The 20,579-nt window shown below is 39.1% G+C and overlaps 2 protein-coding genes across 3 annotated transcripts; both read right to left on the bottom strand.

Annotated features, from left to right (window-relative positions):
- Positions 1-2,656: 2,656 nt before the first annotated feature.
- On the bottom strand, positions 2,657-5,283 carry LOC125223855 (bidirectional sugar transporter SWEET4-like). Of its 2 annotated transcripts, XM_048127158.2 has the most exons (6): positions 5,081-5,283; positions 4,083-4,127; positions 3,952-3,988; positions 3,296-3,674; positions 3,082-3,201; positions 2,657-2,992 (listed from the first exon to the last, which is right to left on the bottom strand). In XM_048127158.2, exons 2-6 carry the CDS (start codon positions 4,123-4,125, stop codon positions 2,819-2,821), a joined length of 753 nt encoding a protein of 250 aa, XP_047983115.1. In that variant the 5' UTR covers positions 4,126-4,127; positions 5,081-5,283; the 3' UTR covers positions 2,657-2,818. The 2 variants fall into 2 exon arrangements, with proteins under 2 accessions (XP_047983115.1, XP_047983114.1); XM_048127157.2 differs by lacking the exon at positions 5,081-5,283 and having other exon boundaries at positions 4,083-4,246.
- A 9,583-nt stretch (positions 5,284-14,866) lies between these two features.
- LOC125221993 (protein KINESIN LIGHT CHAIN-RELATED 1-like) lies at positions 14,867-19,625 on the bottom strand. The gene is made up of 3 exons (XM_048124363.2): positions 18,698-19,625; positions 15,844-16,752; positions 14,867-15,339 (listed from the first exon to the last, which is right to left on the bottom strand). Exons 1-3 carry the CDS (start codon positions 19,363-19,365, stop codon positions 15,105-15,107), a joined length of 1,812 nt encoding a protein of 603 aa, XP_047980320.1. The 5' UTR covers positions 19,366-19,625; the 3' UTR covers positions 14,867-15,104.
- Positions 19,626-20,579: the final 954 nt, after the last annotated feature.

Below are 20,579 nucleotides of genomic sequence, written 5' to 3'. Positions count from 1 at the left end.
TGTGCAATATTCGTAGAATGGTCATAACTTTCTCCACAGAACTCCGATTGAGACGTGCAAGGTATCCATACGAAGCTCCTTCGAAGACGAAGAGAATAGTACTTATGAAATAATCACCGATTGGACTTCAACAATTCTGGGAAAATCGGCTTGAACTAAGGCGGTTGTACCTTGACCTTTTTGCAACTTTTTCTATCTTTTTCAATCATTTATCAACAAACACGTCAAAAATACCAAATGTATAACATATGCAATTAAAGAACATAATTTGCATGATTAACATTTAAAACGTACCAAATCTAGGTCTTAAAAACATGCAAAATCTGTGGACCCTCTCGTGCATCTGCATCAGGAACTATCAATCAGCGCCATTCGGCTTGCACAAATATGTGGCGCTGAAGGCGTCAACCACGCCCTCACAAAATTTTGCTAGACACTCCTGCCCAGTTGTATCCCCGACGTGAAGATACTCGTTGAACATGTCCGTCGTAGTGTCGTAGGCCAACTGACGAAGCGCATCCATGCACTTTGTAAGCGGGGATAGACCGATTCTATGGCCGTATCTTGCCGCTACTGGAAGTACTCATCGTGCGCCTTCATCGTCTGAACAATACGGAGAAACAGTTCTCGTCGCATCATAAACCGTCGGCGAAAAACCGTCGGTCCCCACCGTGGTTCATCAGTGAAGTAGTCTTCGAACAGACGTTGATGAGCTAGGTCATGCTCTCGGCGGATGGATGTCCGGTGGCAGATGGGCCTCGAGACTTGCTATTCGGCCTAATCTTGCTTTTGTATTACACGAATACCTGCGAGAATCTGGTCCCCTAAAGCAAATATTATGCGTTCCATAGCCCGATTTGGATCCTCAACGGGAAACACTTTGGAAGAGTGAGTGAGTGAGAGATATTTGAGAGATGTTGTGTGCGAAATGTGTGAGAATGAGGTATATTTATAGATTGAAAAATAAAAAAAAAATAGAAAACACGTTGCTCGTCCTCATCCGTGTCCCGAAAGTTCGGTCGGCCCACTCGTCCGGACAATCGTCCGTCCGCCTGCAATGGGCGGACGATCGTTGGATGAGGACGATCTCCCGAGATGTCCGGATGATCGGGAGCCATTGTGGATGCTCTTATAGTATGTAAATTGTTACTCTCTCTGTCCATCATTAAGAGTCCTATTTCTTGGCGGCACGAGTTTTAAGAATTGTTAAGAAAAGTGAGTGGAAAAAAGTTAGTGGAATATGAATCTCACTTATATATATTAGTTTTAAATGAAATGTGAGTGAAATGAGTAAGTGGAATATGAGACCCTATTACTATTTATGATAAAAGTAAACCAGGACTCCTATTCGCGGACGGACTAAAATGGAAAAACGGGACACCTATTCACGGACGGAGGGAGTAGAATCTTGAACGAGTCCCAACTTTTTTTTTTTGCATAGTAAGCTTGGTGAGAAAAATTGTTTTAGAATTGTGATATTTTTCGTGGCGAGTAAATTTGAAATGAAAATATAGTCCTTCGTAAAAAAAAAGGACATTTGGGCCGGCACGTAAATTAATGCATGATTGGTAAAGTAAGAAAGATGAGGAGAAGGGTAGTTAAAATATTGTTAGTAGATAGTGAGACATTATGTAAGGACACGAACCCAATAAGGTCGGACCCAAACCCATTAATTTCGTGTTGGTTCGTGTCGTGTCAAATTGCCAGGCCTAGACGGAGGGAGTAATAATACGTAAAACACTTACCTTATCCATAGATATAACTGGGGTAGGCATTATGCTCCTCGAATGCTTGCTAATCTGTATTTGCGTCGGGTACATCTAGCTCGAAATGTATCCCGATCCCCCTTTTTTTTTTTTCCTTTCCTCTTCTTTAAGTCGGTAATGAAGCAATAGAATCTATTTGCAGACTCACTCATCTAAAGGGTTCGCACATCTTCTCACACTCGACATGCTAGAACATTGATTATGTAGAAGAAATGAAAATTTGGAATACTAGCTTTATCAAAATAAACTTTTATGTAAGTAATACTTACTCGAAATTCCTCAGAGTAGTCATTTTCTTATTTTCTTCGGTGCCAATGGCCGGTCAAAATTAGTTACATAATTCGAACGGACTTGAATGTCATAGTAATCGGTCTCTCTTGACATTGAAGAATAAAATGCACCGATAATTTCCTATACCATTCAAATATTAGTGAATAATTAATATACTAAGCTTATTTAACAATCAATACTAATAACAAATCCGGTATAAGGATCACTCTTTAATTGTTTATCACATCAGGCAAACCGAGTCCAATTCCATCATCACTCATACGATCCACATCCTCAGAAGACCATTTCGCAAGCCCAAATATCATAGGTAGAAGATTGATTTTTTACAAATCTTTTCAACCTCTAAGTAAACCTGTGATGATTATAACTAGTATTTCATGAATTGGAATCTAATAGCCATAGATTTGCTTATAAGTAGCATTTTGTCCTCAAACAATTTTTTTTAAAAATGAAAGAATTCTACAAATTAGATGCATATGAGTAATATGTATTGAAATGTAAATATTTGAGTAAAATGTATAATTGCGCAACATTTTAATTTTTGTAATATTTTCCTATTAAAAGTGTAATGAGAAAATTTTGTAATTTAGACAAAAAAAGACACTGTAATACCACCATATATATATACATTTTATTTACGCAAAATGAGCACACAACTTGGAAATCGATACAATAGCAGATCACGATTGCTTAGCAACCGCGACATTGAGCAAAAACAGAAATGAAAGAAATATAAATAGAAAATGGATAATCAAATAAAATCAAACTCCATTCAAAACGTCGCCGTTGGGGTTCCGCTCAGCATCAATTTTTGCCAAGTTCACATCCCCTCCCTGCGCTTTTCTCTGCGCCAAAATCCTCTGCGTCGATTTGTAGAAGCTCGCGTATAACACCAGCTGCACAAACCCCAGCGCCGATCCTATCGAATTCGGCACCTTCAATTCCAATTCCAATTCCAATTCCATTGTTAGAAAGAACAAAACACAAAATTAACATTTTGAATGTAGAGAAATAGTATACATACAAGAATGAAAGCATCGAATTTCAAAAGCGCGTAAGTCGTCCAGCACAAGCCGTTGATGAAGGAGAAGAACGAGATGAAGAAAGGCATGAACTCCACGCTCTTAGTCGCGATCACAAGTTTCTGCCAAAAAAAAAGAAGAAAATTACTGTTAATATATATAAGTGAAACCCATACTCCATCAGTATAACAGTCTGTTGCGGTAAAAGTCATTTACCATTACGGATAAAGGGGCGGCATACATCATGATGTTGCCGGCCATGCAGATGCTGCCGATGATGTCAGAGCGGGTCTTCGGTTTTTTAAGGAGAAGGAGGGCGCAGAGGGCGAGCGCTGCCAAGAAGAAGCACTCCGCCACCACCACCGCCACCAAGCGAAGACGCTTCATGGGGACGGAGTAGATTAGGAAGAGAGACAAGTAGACGATCTCGATTGCAAAACCGGCGCCGTTAATGGTCAGAACCAGCGTGCTGTTGGGTTTGACCATAGGCAGCCCGTATAGTACCCAAAGCCCGCAGTTAAAGAAGGTCGCTAGGTATGGTAATGCTGAGTATTGCTCCACCGCCTTTTTCTTCCATATTGCGTAAAATGTTGGCCTATTCACGTCAAAATAATCCGTCGGTCATTAAATGTTTCATTTTTCATTTTTAGTCCGTCTGTTAGTAAATATTCCATTTCACTTTTACCAATTTTAACAAATGTATCCCACATTCTACACACTTAATTCAGTCACATTTTATTATAAAATTAATATATATATATATATATATACTACTATTAGGATCCACCGTAAGTTAAACAATTTCTTAAAATCTGAGCCGGTAAAAAATTGACGGATTGAATATTAAAAATGGGAAAATGTTCAAAACTTACAAAGGGGAGAGAAATAGTGAGCCAGCTATGATATTCCCTGAAAATAAGCAAATAGATATCAGTAAATGAGCTAACATTTGAAACTTCTAATTAATTTATCTTTTATTGGTAGAGAATTGTCACCATCTTACCTAGAATGCCAACGATAGTACGAGCATCGTCTTTAGAAATCATGGCTGAAACAAGAAGAAAGAAATTAATGAAGAAAAAACCCTAAAATTTGATTGAGAGGAGATGATGAAGTTTGGGGATGGAAGGGAGAGGGAGATAAATGCATGTTGAATTAGAGATAGGGATTGTGTATATATAGATAGGAAAAGATGAAGAGGTTGAGTTTGGTGTTTGTTTGAGTATTATTACACAACCAAATTTTGTTCTGTCACCTGCATGACATGTATTGGCTGCGGCACTTGGAATAAAACATGGAATTTTCGTTTTCTTGAAAAATAAATATGAAAATAAAAAACAGAATTAATGTGGCACAATATTCTAAGCTCTCAGACCAGTGCCATAATATTAATTATTTTCTGGAAAATGCATTGTTACTAAATTCTGGACTGAGATTTCAATTTTTAGCGGCTTTTTACATAAATAAAAATAAAAGTTTATTACATACACTGAGTTCGAGCTAAACTTTATCCTTATCCATTAAGGTTGCTGAGTTGGCAATGAGTAAAATGCAGGTTGACCTTTTTTCACAATTTAGGATAATAAATGTAAATTGGATATATGTCTGCCAATATGTTTTTGATAATAAATGCATGTAGATTTCTGTTGCACTTAATTGAAAATTTTGGAGTATCCTTACAAGAACAAATATGAAAATGAACATACAAATACATAATCCTTTCAATTTGTTAAAAGATATAGTATAACCCTAGGAAAAATCAAATTAATTTAACCGGTTAGCTAAATACATTGGCTAGCATGCATAACAAACTTTCTTTGATGTTACCATATTATACGTAAACTAACACGAGAACGACAAGTTTCGCATCAGGTATCGCGTTTTTCTATATATCTGTCACGATATATATGCAATGCAGGATAACGATCGATGCTGTAAAGCTTAATGCGTAAGCATAATGAGCAAAATGCGGCCGAATCTTCGGCCTTGAATGAGACGTACCTCCGGTTCCTTATTTGTTAGCTTTTCTTGGCGGACAACGACGAAATTATTTTCCTAAATCGAAATAGAAACGAGAAAGTTTGTCGAGGTCTAGGACAAATAGAGGTCGGTGTGTACATGAGAGGCGCAATGGGATGCTTCTCTTGTATGTTCTTCATAAACAAGTGTTCCGTTTTCTCTTTTCAACAATCTATGTTAGATAGTTGATAAAATTCTTGCCGTCTCTTTATCAAATTGGAAGAATTAAATTTTTGCTGAGAATACTATGTCTGTATTTATATGAATTGTATTATGGCTTGATTTAAAATGGACACTAATAAAAAATAGGTAGTTAATTAACTATTGGTTCCTAAGAGTTTAAGACTAGTGTATTGAATTTGAGGAGGTTGTACATCATTAATTATGTGGATTGGGAAGTACCGGTTGGTAACTAATGGTATTTAGTAAATTAAGGGAATGATTTTGAATATTGTGGATATTATTCAATGTGACATGTATGTAATAGTAAGTTAAAGAAGGGTAGGGAGAAAATCGTGTTTAGTGGAAGGTTTCTCATGGTAACAACGTGAAAATGTGAAGGTGGCATGCATTTTCTGTTGCCTTACTATACACCTATCCGTTTACCCAATGATTTTAAAAATATTTTGGTAGTTACTAGTAGTTTAAATCCTTATCTAAAAAAGAAGGGGGCTTGTTGAATTATGATTCGTACTAGGAAAGAGGAAATGGAATGAATAAAATATGAGAAGGAAGAGTGCACAACAATTAAAATATTTAATTTGGTACTATAATGTTATTTTGTTGTCTGTAATGTGATATCTTTTTAAATTAAATCTAATACCGATAGGCCTCGGGGTCTATCGAATGAATCTCGGCACCTGTTTGCACGTTAATGTTGGACGAAAGAAAGCAAAAACATGAAGCTAGGGTTTTCAGAGATTAGGGTTTTGAGGAAAAGAATTTTAATCCCCCCGTCTCTTAAAATTTGGCACCATTTGACTCGACACGAGTTTTAAGAAATGTAATAGAAAGTGAGTTGGAAAAGTTAGTGGCATGTAGGTCCTACTTTTATATATTAGTTTTAAAATAAAATGTGAGTGTAAAAGAGTTAGTGGAATGTAGGGACCACTACCAAAAATGGTGAAAGTGAAATGTGACAAATTTTTAGGGACAGGCGAAAAAGGAAATAAGTGACAAATTTTCAGGGACGGATGGAGTATTTCTTATTTCTTCATAGACTCTCTAATGAACTCTTATACATAGAGTTCAGACCCTCCTTGATTCGACTTACGATTCGGAAAAGAATCAAGCAGAAAACCCTAAAAGATTTAATAAACTAAACTAGGCAATTGTTCCAAAAATTAAGAAAAACAATTAAATAAAATAAGATAAAAATCTAATTCTAATATATCTTGTGTTGGCAATTGAAATATAAAATGAATGTAACAATATCCCACATCGGTGTACACAAAGAGCTTAATCCACTATATAAGTCTCATAGGCCCCTCCTCCTATCACCAATTGGTTTTAGGATGGAACCCATGAATTTCTATCATGGTATCAGAGCAGGTTTGGTACTCAGAACAAATTCATCACCGTCCCGGGCATACCTTTCTCGACCTTTTCTAAAAATACCTGCAAAACCACCAAAAATGTCAGAATCTGACGAAGAAAAATCCCAACTAACCAAAATGAATTCCTCTACAGAACTCGCTGCACAGTTTGCAGAGTTTCTGAAATGGCAAAGCAGCTAACAGTCGAAGCCAACAAACCAACAACCAAGCCAAATCTCTCCCAAACCAGAATCGTTTGAGGAAGTTCACCTTCAAACCAAGCTAAATGGTGATAATTACTTCTTCTGGTCGAATCTGATGGAGCGGGCTATCGGAGGAAAGGACTTAGCATCTCACATCGATAGAGTTCCCGGCCCTCCTTCAACCAACAGCCCAGATTACCAGAAATGGAAGCAGTGGACCACTGCTGCTTCAATTGGATCATAAACAATATTGAAATCAACTTGGTGAACGAGGTTTCTCAATATGCAACAACCCGAGATCTATGGGAGGGGCTAGCGATTACATGCGGAAGTGGTGTCGATCCATTCCAAGTCGGTGACTTACACAGACAGGCGTATGGTATGAAGCAAGAGAATCTGACACTGGAGGCGCTCTGGATAAAATTCCAGGACCTCTGGATCTCAATTGATGCAAGGGATCCGAATCCCATGGACACCCCTAGAACAATAGAGAAATACAACAAAACACACAAAGACATAGGTTGTATTAATTTTTGTGGGCATTAGATGAAAAATACGATACAATCAAGAGAGAATTACTGAACAAAGATCCGTTACTCACCGTGAGGGAAGCGTATGGAATTGTGAGACAAGAGTCAGCCAACTCAAAGGTCATGAAGACGACCAATGGCTCCAAGGATTCTGGAGTGGGAATCGGTCTTGGAGCATTCGATTGAGGGCGTTCAACAACCAATCCACCGCCCCGCTTTCCGACCAACCGAAGGATAGAGGAAGACAAGAGCAAGCTCTCATGTATCTCTGTGGCGGAAAGAAGCATACCCGAGAAACATGCTTCCATATCCATGGATACCCAGAATGGTGGGAGGAGATGAAGAAAGCGCGTTGAGCTAGAGAAAATCACGGAGGAGGAAGGGCTTCGGCATCAGCAGTAGTGGCGGTCGGACACCGAGCTGCCTATACCGAAAATTCGGCGGGTAACTTCGGTGCTCCAGTTGCCGGAAACCATGGCGCTGAAAGAAGTAAGGATTAAGAGAAGGCGGTCGTCACAGTCACGACGACGAGGGTTTGGTGTGAAGGTAAAGGGGGGTTCTTGAATTTGAACCCCTCAATTTTCCCTAAATCACTCTATTTACCCCTTTCCACTAATATTACTACTTGCACCCCAAAAGTTTTGAGAAATTACTTTTTGACCCCAAAACTGATGATGATTTCACTAATAAGCCCCCAAAATGTGGAAACTTTCAAATACACCCCAATGTGACTTGTTATAATTCATTCCATACCTTAGCAAATTCATCTACAACAGAATTAGGTGAAAAAAAGTAGTCATTGGATTTTTTACTGTGGGGCAACTTATACGATGTCCTACGATGCATACGATTTTCTACAAATTTCAAACTCTAGTAAAACTTTTGTCCAAACATCTAGTGGGGATTTAGCAACAGTTCATGGGGCGGGCACCATTAATATATCTCGGACCTTGAAACTCTCAAATTGCCTTTTCGTTCCTTCCCTATCCCACAAATTATTATCTGTGAGTCACGCAACCAAGGAACTTAACTGCAAGTTACTAATGCAACCTGATTTCTGTCTATTACTGGATACCCAGACGGGGGCGATAGTTGGGTGTGGAACTGAACGACACGGACTGTACTATGTGGATGAGGTGGCCTAACAGAGTACTGCGTTGCTATCTCACGGACTAACTGAAAAACAAGCTTGGTGTTAGGATTGATTATCAAGAACAAGATTGAAGGAACAGATGAGGTTTGGGAGAAATCGAGAGAGAGCTTTTATTTCTTCCAACTGAAAACAATTTGGGGTAATTACAATTTGAAATCCCTAATTTCTCGGCTATATAGGGAAAGACAACTCATCAACTTAAGAATTGATCCAATGGCTATAAAAGCATCTATCTTATCTAAACAAATCAATGGCTAAGATTTAAACACTCATTTAAACACAAGCCACATATTACTAAGTGTTTGAGCTATTTGAGCATATATCTACAAATCTCCACCTTGCTCAAGTAGCTCCATCAATGTGTTGCAGCAGGATCAGCTTCCTACACAACTCAAGCTTCTCCCTTGGCAACGCCTTTGTTAACATGTCTGCCGGATTGACTGCAGTAGCCACTTTAAACACTTCCACTTCACCCTCTTCTATCTTCTCTCTGATAAAGTGTAGTCGCACATCAATGTGTTTGCTTCGCTCATGAAATACTTGGTGCGTAGCAAGAGACGACGCACTGCTACTGTCACAACCAATCGAAACAGACTTCTGTCCAAGCCCAAACTCTGCAGCCAAACCTTTGAGCCAAAAGCTTTCCTTGAATGCTTCTGTTAGTGCAAGATACTCAGCCTCTGTGGTTGACAAGGCTACAACATGCTGGAGACTTGATTTCCAGCTAACTGCAGAGCCAAACATGGTGAATACATAGCCGGATTGAGACCTTCTGTTATCCTCATTACCAGCAAAATCAGAGTCACAAAATCCAACAATCGGATCACCAGACCAGGAACTTGCTCCTCCATACCAGATGCCCAACTTTGATGCCCCTTTTAAGTATCTTAGCAACCACTTTAATGCTGACCAATGCTCCTTTCCATGTTCAGACATAAACCTGCTTGTTAGGCTAACAGCTTGAGCAATATCCGGCCTAGTGCATATCATGGCATACATCACACTTCCTATGATATTCGCATATGGAATGAGCTTCATCTCCTGCCTCTCCTTCTCAGTTTTTGGCCTCTGCTCCACTGACAACTTGAAATGTTGAGCAATTGGTGTGCTAACTTCTTTCAAGATGTCAATCCTGAATTTCTTTAGAAATTTCTGAACATAATCAGTCTGCCCAAGCCATATGCTTCCATTTTTCCTGTCTCTGACTATGCTCATCCCAAGTATTTTCTTTGTCGGCCCAAGATCCTTCATATCAAATCTTGATCTGAGGTCCTCCTTTACTTGCTGAACCTCCTTCAAACTAGAACCAGCAATTAACATATCATCTACATACAACAACAAATATGCTACAGCCTCTCCACCTTTCTTCTTAAGATACACACAAGAGTCATACTTAGATCTGATGAAACCACAACTCACCATGTGGCTGTTGAACTTCTTATGCCACTGCCTGCTAGCTTGCTTGAGGCCATAAAGACTTTTGTTGAGTTTGCAGACCTTCAACTCTTGCCCTGGGCTAACAAATCCCTCAGGCTGCACCATATATATAGTTTCTTCTAGATCACCAATTAAGTAGGCAGTCTTCACATCTAGCTGCTCTAGCTCCCAATTCTTTCTTGTTACTATAGACATCAACATCCTTATAGAGTTGTGCTTCATCACAGGGGAAAAAACCTCATTATAATCTATCCCATATTCTTGGCTAAAGACTCTTGCAACAAGTCTAGCCTTATATCTGATTGAATCATCAGCCTCCAATTTCTTCTTGAAGATCCATTTACAAGTGACTAGCTTCCTGCCCTCCACCTTATCCACCAAAGCCCATGTTTTATTCTTCATCAAGGACTCCATCTCCTCATTCATAGCTTACACCCACTTATTCTTCTCTTTACTCTGCATAGCTTTTGTATAAGTCAATGGCTCATCTAGCTCCACCTCTTCTGCTGCCATTAGTGCATAGAAAACCATCTCATAATCAGAAAACTTGGAGGAAGGTTTAGGCACTCTTCTGACTCTATCTCTGGCCATCTTGTAATTTTGCAGGTCTTCTACCTCAGTGTGTGGCTGATTAATCCCATCAACAGAGCTGCTGGAGCTTTCATGTACTGGTTCATTAACATCATCAGTTGCCTCATGTGTGTGTTGAGCTCGGCCCTGATCTCTTTCCTCATCTGGCTCCACCTCAAAGTCATTATCACTATCAGAAATAACTCTGACCCCATCAGAACCAGCCACCTTATTCAAATAAGGCATATCATTTTCAAGAAAGATTACATCCCTGCTGATCAGAACATTTTGTTGCCCAGGTTCTATACACCACAACCTGTACCCCTTCACCCCTTTCTGGTATCCCAACATCACACACATCAATGCTCTGGGGTCTAATTTCCCTTGCTTCATATGGGCAAACACCTTACAACCAAATGGTTTCAGATCAGCATAGCTTGAATGTTTACCATACCATCTGAAGTCTGGAGTGTCTTCATCTATACTTGATGAAGGACACTTGTTCAACAGATACACAGCTGTTGAAGCAGCCTCTCCCCAGAATTTTTTGCCCATCCCTGAGGAGAACAACATACATTTAACTCTCTCAACAATGGTCTTGTTGGCTCTCTCAGCCACACCATTCTGTTGAGGATTCTTGGGGACAGTCTTGTGCCTCTTAATCCCCCTTTCTTTACAAAAATTATCAAACTCTTTAGACACATACTCAAGCCCATTGTCTGTACTGAGGCACTTCAACTTACAACCCTTTTCTAACTCCACTTTAGTACACCAATTCTTAAAAGTGTTGAAAGCCTCTGACTTCTCCTTAAGAATATAAATCCATATCTTCTTAGAATAATCATCAATCAGTGACATATAATATCTACCTCCACCAATAGTATTAACAGTCGCTGGCCCCCATAAGTCACTATGTATGTAATCTAAAGGAGAAGTGGAGATGTGTTTAACAGTGGGATGTGGCTGCTTCTTTGGCCTTGCCTCTGATGCAATCTTGACAGGGATCTGGTTCTTGTGTGTCATCAGCAGAGATAACTTGCTTCTTTATCAGCTCCTTGATGCTTCCCATGGCTGGATGGCCCAGCCTTTCATGCCACAATTTTAGGCTTGTGTGCTTCACCAAATTCACTTCATCTTTCTGAACCTTAACCACTGAAGCATAATGGTAATACAAACTGCCTCTTCTCTCTGCTGTCATGACCACATCATTCCCTCTCTTCACCAACATCTTTCCACCAGAAGATAAGAAGGAATACCCTTTCACCTCTAGTGATCCTAGAGATACCAAATTTCTTTTCACTTCTGGAATATATCTAACATCTGTCAGCAACTTTAGAGTCTGATCTTGCATTTTTAATCTGATGGATCCTATTCCTTTCACACTGCATATTTGATTGTTCCCCAAGGTTACAGTGCCAGAGGCCTCATCAATCCGCTCAAACCAACTCAAATTCGGGCAGATATGGAAGCAACATCCACTATCCATTATCCAAGAAGCCCCATCTATTGTTCCATAACATTTAATGCTTCAGCTTCTTGTATAAGCTCCACACAATCAGAGGAACCTGCACCTTGATTACCAGATGTTGCTTGTTTCTTTTTCCACCCGAAACAATCCTTCTTCAAATGACCGGGTTTCTTGCACCAGAAGCACACCCTAGTTTCCTTCTGATCACTCCCAGAGGGCTTAGGATTATCATACTTCTTCTTAAATCCTTTCTTTCCCTTGAATTCTTTAATATTCAAACTTTCAGAAGAGGGATCAACATTCTTGGTACCTGCTGATTGCAATTCATTCGCCCTTAGAGCCGTTTGAACCTCCAGGAGAGTAATAGTACCTTCCCTCCCGTACATAATTGCGTCGCGGAGTTGGTCATACGCCTTTGGCACAGCATTCAGGAGGAGTATGGCCTTATCTTCATCTGCAATCGTCACATCGATGGCTTTGTCAAAGTCCTCCAATTGCTCCATCACCCCTCTATCCTCCATGAACCTGTACGAATAGAGCCGTTGCTTCAGCAGCCGGTTGGCGAGTGACTTCGTCATATACAGAGTCTCCAGCTTCGCAAGAATCCCAGCCGCGGTCGTTTCTTTGGTGACCTCCCTTAGCACTTTATCGCCGAGACACAGAACCACGATACTATGAGCCTTCGCCATGATTTCAGCTCGTTTAGCGATGGCCTTCTCATCAGGATCAATCGGTGCCTTATCTTTCTCCTTCTCCTTATCTGCTTCAAGCGCCACCGAAAGCTCTTGTTGAATGAGCATCGCGCGCATCTTCATTCGCCACAGACCGAAGTCATTTTTTCCGGTAAACTTTTCCGCTTCGAACCTTGAAGCCATCTTGTCTCGTGAATTCGCTTCCGATCAAATCACAATTCGCCTGCTTCACTTCCCACAGACGGCGCCAATTTGTTAGGATTGATTATCAAGAACAAGATTGAAGGAACATATGAGGTTTGGGAGAAATCGAGAGAGAGCTTTTATTTCTTCCAGTTGAAAACAATTTGGGGGAATTACAATTTGAAATCCCTAATTTCTCGGCTATATAGGGAAAGACAACTCATCAACTTAAGAGTTGATCCAATGACTATAAAAGCATCTATCTTATCTAAACAAATCAATGGCTAAGATTTAAACACTCATTTAAACACAAGCCACATATTGCTAAGTGTTTGAGCTATTTGAGCATATATCTACACTTGGCTTTGGTACCGCCGGTTAGGGCATCCTTCCATAGGATATCTTCATTTACTTTTCCCTAAGTTCATTGATTCATCTTTTTCCTTAAATTGTGAGACATGTTTTTTGGCCAAAAGCCACAAACATTCATTTAAGTTAACCAATACTCGTATGAAAACTCCTTTTGCTTTGATTCATTCTGATGTTTGGGGTCCTGCACCGGTTAATGGGGGCCAAGGGTTTCGTTATTTCTTACTGTTTGTGGGTGATTATTCGCGCATGACTTGTGTTTATTTTTTAAAGACAAAATCTGAAGTTTTTTAAAAATTTACTCAATTTTATACTCTTGTGCAAACTCAATACAAACAGTCCATCCAAATCCTTAGGTCCGACAACGGGGGGAATTTGTTAACTCCAAAATGCAGGATTTTTGTGTCAAAAGGGGTTTAGTACAACAAACAACATGCTCACACACTCCAGAACAAAATGGTGTTGCAGAAAGGAAAAATAGATATATCCAAGAGATAACTAGAGTCTTCCTCATTGAATCAAAACTCCCCAAATCTTTTTGGTCTGAAGCAATTGCTACTGCAGTTTACCTCATCAATCGTCTCCCCACACATATCCTAAACTTCAAGACACCCTTGGATATTTTTTCCCAACAACTCCCTATTCCTTCACCCCTCAGCCTGGAACCCAAAGTTTTTGGATGCACCGTATTTGTTCATATACCCAAAATCGAACGATCAAAATTCTCACCTTGTGCAATTAAATGTGTTTTTCTTGGATATGGTTAAACTCAAAAGGGGTATAGGTGCTATAACCCAAAAACACGAACACTATATACCACAATGAACTGCGATTTCGTAGAAGGGGAATACTTTTATGACCAATCTAGTGGTCAGAGGGATAACCAACCAGAGAATACTCCAACTAGTGAGCCACTAGATTGGTTACTACCCAGATCCGGGTATGATGGATCTGGGTAGTAACCAATCTAGTGGCTCACTAGTTGGATTAATCTCTAGTTGGTTCTCCCTCTGACCACTAGATTAGTCATAAAAGTATTCTCCTTCTACGAAATCGCTCTAATACCATCTTAACGATGGTAATCGAGAGAGGTAGGGCAAGATTGGTTGCTAGACATTGTAGAGAATGTGCATAGAGAAATATACTTTGTTCTATTATTTTTGGTGTGTTGTAATGTGTACAATTCCTCCCTCTTATATAGGAGAGGAGGATCACTAATTACAAGAGGAAATCAATCACCAATCATTCTATTCTAGATAGTATATTACATAATATATTCTGCATTAATCAAGTAAAACCACTCCAATAAAATGTTGTTCTGCACTCTACATTTCTTAAAACGCATGCTCACACCAAATGTTACTCATGTTGTATGACGGAGAGAGTATTTTTCTTTCATATTTCTTTATTTTCTTATTTCTCTTCTTATTAATATAGTTTCATATTTTACAAGACAATAAACATACTAAGTAGATGGATAAAAAGAACAGCTACATTACTTTCTTATTTCTCTTCTTATTAATATGGTTTCATATTTTACAATATAATAAACATACAAAGTAGCTAGACAAAAAGAACAGCTACATTACTAAGTGATATTTTGGATCTAAAGAGGACAAAAATCCAGGTTGCCTGAACATCTTCAAGATAACAACTGACATTTCTTTCCCACAATTCCAACTTAACAAATGGACAACAATAAAACAATAGAGAAAAAAGAAGAAAAAAGAAATAAACACAATGGCAAATCAAAAGCCATGGAAAACAAAGGAGCCTCACCAAATTACAACTTAACACCATTCACAATCTTCTACCTTATAAAACAATAAGAAATTATTATAACCTGTGAGAAAATAAAATCCACACTCAACTTCTAAACCCGAATGCAGACCATTTCTTGGATGTCTCCTTCTTAGTCCTTTTGGAATTAGGATCAATAAGGTTTTCAAGGGATTTCGCCTTCTTGTTTCTAGACCTCCCGGCTTCTTTCAACAGCTCTGCTAATCTTTTCTTTTCATCGTCAAAATCTGGATTGGCTGTTCCAAGTTTCTCTTCTCGCAGTTTAAGAACATACTCCAGAATCTCTATCGCATCTTCAATTCTGTACATGTAAACCAAGATTTGTTAAAGAAGCGGCAGTCTTCAAAAGTGTAACTAGGCATACCATCATTTTGAAACAACTAATATAACTGCATAAAAGCGTCTCTCGATACCAACATTAGCAAATTCAATTTTGCTATACAATCAATGACTCGGAATGCAGATATCAAATTTGGCCATACCACAGCATAAGAAAACTGGAACAACTTGTTTAGAACTATGAAAATCAATGGCTTTATAATTGGGAAAATTGAAGTGAATGCCTGCACATTTTATGCTGTTAAATTATCTTTGATGAGCTATTTGATAACAACGACAGATAATTTGGACCTCTTATGTATTATATCTTCAAGTGGACATTCTTTCTCAAAAAATATACATTAAGTGGAGATCTAAATCCAGGCAGCTCACAGTTGATCAGTAAGCTTATTTAATCCACAGCAGAAATGAAAAAAACACTGAAGTTCAAGAAGAATAAAGAGGATAGTCAATGAGATTATGTTACCTTCCCATAGCATCATAAGTTGCTGCGAGATTGCTATATACACCGAGAGTATCCTGATGACATGGGCCACACTCCTGTTCCAGTATTTCTCTAGCTTCCTCAAATAATTCTGCAGCCTCATCGATCTTAAACAACTGAACGCAAGCCAAACCCATTTGGTTTAGCACAACACCAAAGAAAGCTGATTTCCTCTCACCACTGGCTCTAAGTTTTGCTACAGCACTTTCAAAGGAGCTGCGCGATACCTCATACCTTCCAACCATGTAATACATAACCCCCATTCGTGCTTCAATCCCAGCTACTGTACTATGTTGTCCTGGTTTATCCTCCAATAGTTTCATGGCCTTCTGTAGGAGTTTCAAAGCTTCCTCAGGTTCATTGAACAACTCATAAATAGCTGAAATTTCTGTCATCCCACTAGCAATCTCTTCTGAAGTTGTTCCGGGAACAGGTTTTGCATATATCCTTAGAGCATTTTCACAATATGATCGCGACTCTCTTAATTTTCCTGTCTTGTAGTACAGGTCAGCAAGCCGGGCAAAGACCGAGGCCACCGAAGGGTGGTTATCACCTTTTGAAGATTTGAAGACAGTGAGTGCCTTCTGGTAGGAGAAAACTGCCTCATCAAAGCGGGAAAGAGATGAATAGATATTGCCAATGCTAACATCGATAGCAGCAACTTCATTTTCTTGTCCATTGGCTATCATAGCCATGCTGGCAAGTACAAGGTGTTCCAAGGCTGCTTCATAGTCTCCTTTAGCCTCGCATATGAGAGCCATCAATCGGCGGTCCGCTGCTTCCTCTAGAGATGCTGGTGCGCTGTGCACTCTATGAATTTCAAGAGTTTTTTTGCATAAATTATCAGCTTCATCAAATTGCATGGCTTGAACATGGGCCTCCGCCAAGTATCTGCAAGATTCAGTAATCACAATTGGTAACAGAAACAATCAAAATTTGGCAGTGAAATAGTACTCCCTCCGTCCCAAGATAAGTGACTCATATTCCTTTTTGAGACGTCCCAAGATAAGTGACTCATTTCCTTTTTTGGTACTCTCTCTCTTACTTTTTCTCTCTACTTTATTCACTTTCCACTTTACTAACAAAACCCCATTTCCTTAAATCCCGTGCCGAAAAATTTGTGGTCACTTATCTTGGGACGGAGGGAGTATAATTTATGCATTTACTGTATACTCCCTCCGTCCCCAAAGAATATGCACTTTAGGTTCAGTACGAGTCTTAATACAAAATTGGTAAAGTAAGAGAGAGGTAGAGAGAAAAAGTAATTAAAGTATTGTTAGTGGGGAATGGGTCCCACCTCATTAGAGAGAAAAGAGTTTCTAAAATTGGAAAGTGCATATTCTTGTGGGATGGATTTAAAAGGAAAGAGTGCATATTCTTGTGGGACGAAGGGAGTATCATTTATTTACTTCATGATTTCCCTAATAATTTCAATACTCCCATTTTTAAGGTCTTTCCCTATTTTGCTTTTACTTCCTATCCTTTAATCTTCTCATAATTTCTTCTATAAATTTTTTCATATTTTTTCTATTCTTCTTGAAATTTCTCTTATTTCTATTTCTTACATTATCCTCCCTGCTTGGATAATCTACAACTTATTCCGGCATGGAAAACTCGTCACCTGACAGTGAGGAATCAGGAATGTGCTGGCCATGATAAACTCATGAATTATGAAAAATAAAGTCAAATAGGGGTTTGGTTGAGGCTGCAAGTGTTACTTAGGTGCTGAACAAGTCTTGTACATTAAAATGAAAACTTTGATGAGAAAATAAGATAATAGGAATCCATCTCACTGAGTGACGTTTATCAAACAAAGAACCAGACGAACTCCACTGAACCAAGATTAATTGAGAGGGGGAAAAAGGGGGAAAAGGGCAAAAAAGGTAGTACTCCTAATGAATAGATAAAGGAGAAAGAAAGCATAAAGCTGTAAAGAAAGGAGAAGAACAATAAAAAGCATGAAAAAAAAGAGGCCGGGAGATTTAGGAAGGTGGACGTTGGAAGAAGAAACGAGAGAGGAGAAAAAGGCAAAAAGGGGAAAGTGAAGGTGGGGGAAAAAGTTGTTAAGAAAAAAAGCAAGGAACACAAAAAATTGAGAAAAACGGAAATAGATGAAGAAATTTGCACTTTATCAACAATCCTTTAATTATCTTACTTAATCAATTTTAGTCACGATTTGTGAGTAAATATAAGGGCATCAAAACAATTAGGTTTCAACTTGGATCAAACCCATCAAATTTAAGGGTAGACCATATAAGACTTTCCGGCTACTCGAGTTGAGTTAATTTTTCAAACAAAATTGATATGGGAAATCTTTACCCCTAACACTAAACCTTCAGTTTTGAGTTAGCCTGGAGGGCTGATAGGTTCACTAAAGAAATCCGGCATGTTGCATAAGTGCCTATTGATGACCCCACGAAAAAAACAGTACTACTATTAACTAAGGACTAAAGGCCACAACATCTTGACGGAGCAGCCAGGCCCAAAAGCTGAAGATGAGATAATGCACTCACAAGTTGCACTACATTTTCTCTCCAACCATCAAATTTCAGTTCAAAGGAACAGGGAAATAAAAGAGCTCTAAGTAAGAGGAAATCTAAAGAGCTGAGGAAAGTGTGGGTGGTGAGTCTAGGCGTGTATGTAGTTTAAACTTGAATCCTCTTCATAGAATGAACAAAATAAGCCATATGACATACTGTATTTGCGATAAAACAAGCTATTATAACTGAATTCAGATAACTAACCAACTATTCCCCTCAAATTTGAATATAATACAGTCCCAGCGTTAGCTCCAAACAAATTCAAAGAGTTGAAAAAGAAAAAAGAAAGTAGTTACCTGCAGGTCTCTGCAACTCTGGGATCATTATCACCCAAGGCCTCCATCTGAATTTTGAGGCCTTCCTTATAGCACTCAATCGACCGATCCAGCTGTCCGAGCATGGAATGCGTATCCCCCAGCTGCATATACCCTGAAAACGCCGCCAGCGCGTGATCCGCACCCTTCGCCACCTCCGGCACCTTAATTGCCCGCTCCAACACCGGCACCGCCTCCTCGAATTTCCCCAAACTGCAGTAGATCGCCGCCACCACGTGCAGGCTCATGGCCAAATCCAGGCTCGGCTCGCCGTCGACGGCGCATTTCTCGAAGCTCTTCGACGCCCGCAGCGCGTAGTCCAGGGCCTTGCTGGGGCCCTCGCCCGACGCGATCGTGTCCCTGGCCAATTTGAGCAGGAAGGGGCCGAGATCCGGGTTGTCGAGGGAGGATTCATTGAGGAGATTCTTCTCCGGCGGGGATTTCTTCCTGGCGGAGCCCCGATCCAGCGAGGGTTTGGCGCGTGAGGTGGAGGGGGAAGGGGAGGGAGGGCGGCGCGTGGCTGGGGAGTTGGATTTGGGCTCGGATCTGATGGTTTGAGCTCGGATCGGAGTGTGGGGAGCCTCGTCGGGGACGGTGATTCGTAGCGGCGGTGCGTCCGGCGGCGTCTTGACGGAGACTAAACCAGGCATAACTGAAAGGTGAATTGAAGCGTGGAAATTGGGGGTGAGGTCAGCGAGAGTGGGAATGGAGGGAAGTAGTAGTAATTTAATAGGGAGGTTTAATTAAGAGAGTTAATTAGGGATTAATACAGGCCACCATTTCCATGACTTGCTCGCTTGCTGGTGAGACTGTGGAAGAAAGAGAGAAAAAGAGAGATGGCCGTTGAGGGTTCATAGAGAGATGGTGGGATGAGAAACATCTGATTATACCTGGTTCTACTCTGTCCAGAAAAATACTTATTGTAGAATAAATATGCTAATGAAAACGATAATTTATAATATTAAAGTCATACACGAATTTCATTCCTAATGGTAAAGCAGGGGTATTTGTTTTCTTAACAACTGCAATATTATAAGTTACAATTCTATCTTCTGCTGAACGATTAATTGACTACGGAAAATGATTGTGATTAATGGTATAAGATGGATAGTGCTGTCTTTATTTATTGTACTAATAATTATGCTTTCCATTTATGCTTAACTAATAATTACTATAAATTAGTCATTATTATGCATTTAACTATGAAAAAGAATTGTGATTCAGAAATGAATGTAGGCTAATAAGGAAATGGATAGCTTGATACAGTTCCTTTTTTCGGTTTAATTTTTTATGAATTTGCTTTTGATGTTCTAGCATGGTTGGTTAAGCCAAAAAAATTTGAATTAGTTGATACGTTAAGTTATTTTCTATAGTGTAACTGAGAGTAGATCGATTTGAGATGATTTCAATTTTTATCACTAATTAATGGTGTGAGGTTCGAATCATTTAAGATGGTGTATATTATAACTTACAAAAATCTCCAAATTTATTACTACAAATCAAGTTACATAAAATAATGAAATCATGGATAAATGTGATATTGTTATTTATAAATAACAATATCACATTTATCCATGACTCTACATAATGTATGGTAGTATAAGTATTTCATTAGGATAATGGTTAAATGGGGAGTATTTTTTCATGATTTTACATGTTGTTTGATTTGTAAGATTAGTCAATAATAGGGCCGTGTTTTTTCTTCAGTCCAGATAGATCCATGATCTCTCCATTTAAGAATTGATGGTTTTGGAGATTAATTTAATTATAAGAAATAAAAGTATTTAGTTTACATTACTTTATTGTTTTTCATTAGGTCCATATATTTTAATAGTAATATGTAGTACTACTAAAATATTAGGTT

The sequence above is a fragment of the Salvia hispanica genome, chromosome 1 (genome assembly GCF_029641045.1).
Source record: "Salvia hispanica isolate PSC_SH4W2 chromosome 1, Shi_PSC_v1, whole genome shotgun sequence".
Classification (NCBI taxonomy): Eukaryota; Viridiplantae; Streptophyta; class Magnoliopsida; order Lamiales; family Lamiaceae; genus Salvia; species Salvia hispanica.
This window is presented reverse-complemented; position numbering and strand designations above follow the sequence as displayed.